Source organism: Pecten maximus, chromosome 6, assembly GCF_902652985.1.
Source record: "Pecten maximus chromosome 6, xPecMax1.1, whole genome shotgun sequence".
Lineage (NCBI taxonomy): Eukaryota > Metazoa > Mollusca > Bivalvia > Pectinida > Pectinidae > Pecten > Pecten maximus.
This window is the reverse complement of record NC_047020.1, coordinates 39,075,384-39,081,998: the sequence shown is the minus strand read 5'-3', so window position 1 is coordinate 39,081,998 and position 6,615 is coordinate 39,075,384. Positions and strand designations below refer to the sequence as shown.

Sequence of the window (6,615 nt, the reverse complement as noted above, 5' to 3'; positions counted from 1 at the left end):
CCAACAGTCCATCAATGTTTGTACTATAGACTACGGACGTTCTGTGTCCAACAGTCCGTCAATGTTTGTACTGTAGACTACAGACGTTCTGTGTCCAACAGTCTATTAATGTTTGTACTGTAGACTACAGACGTTCTGTGTCCAACAGTCCATCAATGTTTGTACTGTAGACTACGGACGTTCTGTGTCCAACAGTCCATCAATGTTTGTACTGTAGACTACGGACGTTCTGTGTCCGACAGTCCATCAATGTTTGTACTGTAGACTACGGACGTTGTGTGTCCAACAGTCCATCAATGTTTGTACTGTAGGCTACGGACGTTCTGTGTCCAACAGTCCATCAGTGTTTGTACTGTAGACTACGGACGTTCTGTGTCCAACAGTTCATCAGTGTTTGTACTGTAGACTACGGACGTTCTGTATCCAACAGTCCATCAATGTTTGTACTGTAGACTACAGACGTTCTGTGTCCGAAAGTCCATCAATGTTTGTACTGTAGACTACAGACGTTCTGTGTCCAACAGTCCATCAGTGTTTGTACTGTAGATTACGGACGTTCTGTGTCCAACAGTCCATCAATGTTTGTATTGTAGACTACGGACGTTCTGTGTCCAACAGTCCATCAATGTTTGTACTGTAGACTACGGACGTTCTGTGTCCAACAGTCCATCAATGTTTGTACTGTAGACTACGGACGTTCTGTGTCCAACAGTCCATTAATGATTGTACTGTAGACTACGGAGGTTCTGTGTCCAACAGTCCATCAATGTTTGTACTGTAGACTACGGAGGTTCTGTGTCCAACAGTCCATCAGTGTTTGTACTGTAGACTACGGACGTTCTGTGTCCAACAGTCCATCAATGTTTGTACTGTAGACTACGGACGTTCTGCGATCTACATATGGACTGATTCTTCCAAAATCTTAAGGTATTATATTTATGTCAGCGTTGTAATAATTCGTGAATTCCAGTAATTTATATATTTATCACTTGTTCTGTTCAGTGTCTACACCGAAAAAAATATCACATGCTCAACACTAAAATATTTTGTCGGGTAGGTTTCATCCTTTAGAAAATATACGGGTTTGGTAAATACTAATAGTTTATTATTGCTGCCTTGGGTCATGGCAGAGGTACATGTCAGCTTTTTTATGGGCAGTCACAGGCGGTCGGGACATATACTTCTCTATATTTGGAAAATAAATGTCGACGGGACAGACGCGGTCACATTAAAATTTAGACTCGTGGGGAAGAGAAAAGCCGGTGTTGATGGAATCGGATCTAAGCTGTTTTCTTCAGTGCACCCTTGTGTATCTAGCACAAGGCGATGTAAACTTCATTTTCACGATGAGTATTTTCAGAAGAGAAATTAGAAGAGAGAGAGGGGAAATTCGTATGCATGTTGCATGATAAAAAATTGGGTTGACAGTTTTCTTGGTTCACTTTGTACGCGAAAATCTTTCAATGACTATAGGTGCTATCATCCAGAAAAATGTAAAAGTACATGTATAACGAAAAAAGATCATCATCCGCGAAATAACTCGGCATGTTAAAAAATGCCACCATCCGCGACAGGACTCTGCATGTTCAAAAATGCTAGCATCCGCGAAAAGACTCCGTACGTTCAAAATTACCAACATCCTAAAGATCGGCGCATCCAAAAGGACGATGACCGAAAAAAATCAATAATACTCAAAACTGCATACTAGCCGAAAGTCCAAAGAGTTGGAACGTCGTAAAAGGGGCCATTTGCTAGAAACAGAAACGTGTAGATAATCTTTAACGCATAGGACCACCATATTTCTTCCCAAAAACCTCGTCCGTTTTAATTGATATAACTATATGTGTACTGAAAGAAATCGTATAAAACTTCATTAACCTTGAATATTATGTGAGAAATACATTTTTTTTAAATGTTGAAAATCGATTTGGTAATTATCGCTAGGATATTAAGTCGCCAAGTAATGAGTAAGCGGAAAACTGTCGTCAAAGTCTCCCTAATGAAGATTGTGACAGTACATATGTACAAACAAAATAATGTAAGGTATTTTCAAATAGATTTATTCAACTTGACAGTCATTTCCCTGAAAACTTGACATATATTTTTCACGTGAGTATCGTAGATATTATGTCTTTAAAACATAAGATTAAAATTGTGTGTCGCGTAGTATGACGTCAATTTCTCAGCCTGATAGAAATCGTTTGCATACTCTCCATTAAAAAACAAACTGCGCATTTGAGTAAATATAAACACATGAATATTTCATTGCATAACATCTATTTGCAAGATTAATTATGTTTTGTACGCGTGCAACTGACAAGTTCACTCAAGCGTGATTTCTTACTGACTTTCTGATAAGGTATCATGTCTGTAGTCAATTATAGACTAAGGGTTCCTTCACACCTGTTGTGTATTCACCTGTATCGCACCATACCAGGTAAATTTACAGGTGGGGACCACTATCGACAATTTGTGAGTGGATAAGTTAGGTTTGTAACACGTGGTACGTTCAAAATGTCAAAACAGGATGTTTATTTACCAGTGAGTAGAGGGACACAGCGACTCGGAGTATGACTTACATAAAGGTACGTAAGATAGTTTGGTATCGATTATGCATCATCCGTAGGAGATGGAGTGTAATGACGTGCTTGTCTTCAATGTCACTATGTCAGAATACAGAATTATATTATATTTAGCATTCGAAAAGTGTTGATATATTTTTTATTTTTATTTATTCACTTACTTTTTTTACTCAAAAGTTCAAACGAGTGAACAAATATATACTCTTCTATCGAATAACGCCCTGCGATGTGAACACCCCAAAAACTCGAGGATGTAGGTTTACTTAGGTTTGCTGTAGAATAAATACATTTACATTTACGAATACATACCGACCGTGGGTTTGGACTTTGTGCCAAATTCATGTGGTTTTGAGGTAAAAAAAACCCCAAAAACTGTTCTCATTTTGAAGGGGGAGGAGTGTCAAGGCGTAAAATCATTACGTGACTACTACCTTTAAAAGTAATTATATATATAATGCTGGAATTTTGATGGCAATTAGAGCAATTAAGAAAACACAATGATTGCATGTCCGTTCCGTCTAATCTCGTATAATTACATGTACATTTCATGCATATTGTTAAGTATGAAATATTATCAAACATTTTGCGTGCGTGTTACAGAAAATACTTCGATTCGATTGTTAGATAAAGTTGTCATCCGTTTAGTTCAATTTATTTACTCATATATTAACCGAGAAAGGAAGCGACCCGTTTCCCCTTAAGGGGATCTGTGTTGTATAATCTTACTACAATTTATTTGTTTATAGTTGAAAACGGAAACGAACTGTTTACGAGAGTATCTACATCCGGGCTACAGTTGCTCCCCTATCAATCTAATCCGCGCTTTGGGTGTATCAGATACAGTGTCATTTCTCGAGAAGTTTATATTATCTCAAATAAATCATACAGGTTTACAAATCCACGCCCATGATTGAGAACTGATAAATACAATTTATTTTTACCAGTAACATTTATCAATGAACAGGAAAAATCTCCACAATTCGTCTGAAAGAAATGATTTATACTCGTGGCGATACATTATATGTATGTATACAGTATATATATACATACATTGTATATGACAGATACTTATCTCTTGGTATTTCCGTTGAATTCCAATATGGTTTGTCTCGGTCTCTGACAAAATCAGGACCAAAGAGTGAAATGCTCCCCTAGGATGTCGAACACACCCACAGGGGCTTGACACGTTCCTATGACCAAGAATGAAAAAAATAATCCCAGGGTCAGAGATATGGATCACTGATCATTATTGAAAGAAATTGTAACCCTGTATGGTGATTGTTATTGAATAAGAGATCTTAGGAACGGACTCTACAGATGATTTTTTTTCTGGGTCATGGAACATGTCAAGCCCCTGTGAATAAAACATGGCTGTATGTGTATATATTTGACAAAAGTGACAATTCGCACTTTTAATTAAAATCCACTTAGAATGTACAAATCATGAATCGTGATTAGAATGAACAATCTATTCAACATAAGTGAAGTGAAATCCACAAAGAACGGACAAAATACTGAAAACGTGATTTTAATTCATAATCATTAAAACGGGGCAAAATATAAACATCACCATATACTTGTATGGAGACATTTAAAAAGTACAAGGAGAATAAGACCATGAGTTCCGAGAGAGTAAACGTCTTCTGCTTCATAGAAATTATATTTCCTCGTCATTGGACTAAAATTAAAACCAGTCCGTTTGTTGTGTACTTGAACCAATAGTAGGTAACTAGTTGTAGCACTACTTATATAGTATATCATATACAGTACACTTCTTTGAAGCAATGTTAACAGCTTGGACGTTTTGTTTTGAAAGACAAACCGCTCTTAGTTGTTGATTAAATTAATACCTGTGTCCCTGGACTTCATGACACTTCTTTTTCTTTTCTTTTTTTTTTTTATCGAAAATAGTAAACAATATAGTTTTCAGAAATAAATTGAAATCAATCAACTCGTATGTCCATATTTGTGTATATATATACATGTCCACGATGTACTAGATTACAGAGTGTATGACAATGTTCGTTTTGAATTGATTGAATGTCAACCTATGAAAGCTTCATCAACTTCCATTACAATTTTTGTTTTTCATAAAGTTTTTGAAAAGTTACATAAAATACAGATTTTGTAAAATAAATCGATTTCCAAGTATTGATGAACTAATAAAATATCAATTATGTAAAAATAATCTGGGAACTTGAAAAGAACACTTATCAAATATTTTCTATAAATAGCATTAAGCTGGGCATGCTTTGAAAAACTACAGTCTGCCTGAACCGTAACAAAGGCAATCCAGGGAGGTAAACGGATCAGCCCAGTAGGCCATACCACTCGGAATGGCGGAGAGTGTTGTCGAGTCGTTCGTAGTAAAGGAGTTCTCATAGTGATGTCAAAATGCAGCCCCCGCCTAGAAAGGTATACAATGGATTTAGCAAGGATACCCAAGTTTGATATATTTACCAAATTATTCGGATTCAGTGAAGTGATGTCTATTGGGATATGTGGTTATATTTTCAGGTAAAGCACACGACAGCTCTCAAGAACATTCATGCCGAACAGGTGGCCAAGCTCCAAGCTAAACATCAGCAGGAATGTGATTTATTGGAGGATATCAGGTGAGTTTGGAGGGGAAACACGGGAGGGTCGGGGACAAGCACGTGAGTTTCTTTATGAGCCTTTAAATTTGACCACTTTGGGCCAAAGACGATCGATACCCCCCGTGTGGAGCCCCAGTTCTTTTATCAATACACATTCGACTGCCACCGTGTTTGTTGACATCACAAGATTCACGCCCCCTTTTGGGGTTAGTTCCCGGGACACGTACCCACTGTGTGGTCAAATCCCCACTGGTCGGGCCACATCCCCTCCCCAGGGAATGAATTGACGTTATCTTATATATGCCTACCAAATTGAAACGTATCCATGCAAAACCCTTTCAAATACAGTTTCTGCGTGTAATTTCAGCTATACATATTTTTTAAATAATTATTTGTAAACGTATGCAGTATATATGCTAACATATTGCTGCAGGTACGTTTAGCAGTGTTTTATTCTTAATTACCTGTTTAAGGTGTGAAAGGGAAATTTATTTTGGTACTGGATTGCACAATATGTATTTTGGTGTGTATTAAGCAATCTTATCAATACTGACTCGCAGATGCTTAACTTCCAATATAAATGAAATACTGGAGCTTGATTGATAGTTGACATTTTCAAAGTCATAATTTCTATCTCGCATCTATTGTTTATAAGGACAAATAAATATAACAAAATGTTTATGTATAAATTTTTAACTTTATGTACTGAATATTGCACAATAATCATTTGATACTCAACAAATATTTAAGTTATTCTATTTTTGTGGTATGCATGGAAATAAGATCCAATTGGTGTCTGAAATACTTCAATGCTGTAATAGTTGTGAAATGTCCTAAAATACAATATTTTCAGAATTTTCTTTTAAAAAAAGTCCTAGAAGTAACTGGACCTATATTTGATACATGCATCTTAAGTATGGCAAAATTTCAAGCATTTGTACAGTGGTGGTAATGGACAGGAAAAATGAACCAGAAGAAGACAAACAAACTTTGTAAATAGTCAAAATACAAAAGTCAGTTATAAAACCAGTTAGAAACAGTTAATTACGTTTTTTTTACCTGTATATACCTGTGTGACCTAGTTCTTGCATGGCAATGTGACGTTTGACCTCTGGTAGGCAGACTTTTGTGATGAGTAAAATTGTGTGTGAGGTTAGGTTACCTCTAATTTTAGTAAGTTGAGTGTAGAGGACATTGTCACATTTCTGATTTCCGTGAAGGAGAGGGGTGGTGATGAAAATGTATCACAAATCTGCTGAAATATTTACAGGATACTAATGTATAAATTTAGGGATGTTGTAATGAATCTGGATGGAGTTAATGAGATAAGGAATGTTGGGTGGGGATGGTTGGTAAATGTGAAATGGGAAGGGGTTGATCAGATGATTGTTGGGTGGGAATGGTTGGTAAATCATTTTAATGTGAAATGGGGAGGG

The 6,615-nt window shown here is 36.5% G+C and overlaps 1 protein-coding gene across 7 annotated transcripts in view; it reads left to right on the top strand.

Moving 5' to 3' along the window:
• Window positions 1–4,890: 4,890 nt before the first annotated feature.
• Window positions 4,891–6,615, top strand: part of LOC117329743 (F-BAR and double SH3 domains protein 2-like) — a 101,261-nt gene continuing 99,536 nt past the window's right edge. For all 7 annotated transcript variants that reach the window (XR_004533258.1, XM_033887851.1, XM_033887850.1 and 4 more), the window contains exons 1-2: window positions 4,891–4,997; window positions 5,100–5,197. Coding sequence is in view for 6 of the 7 variants with exons in the window: in XM_033887851.1 (XP_033743742.1) it covers window positions 4,977–4,997; window positions 5,100–5,197 (119 nt within the window). In the remaining variant the exon portion in view is untranslated. The remainder of the gene's footprint in view (window positions 4,998–5,099; window positions 5,198–6,615) is intronic.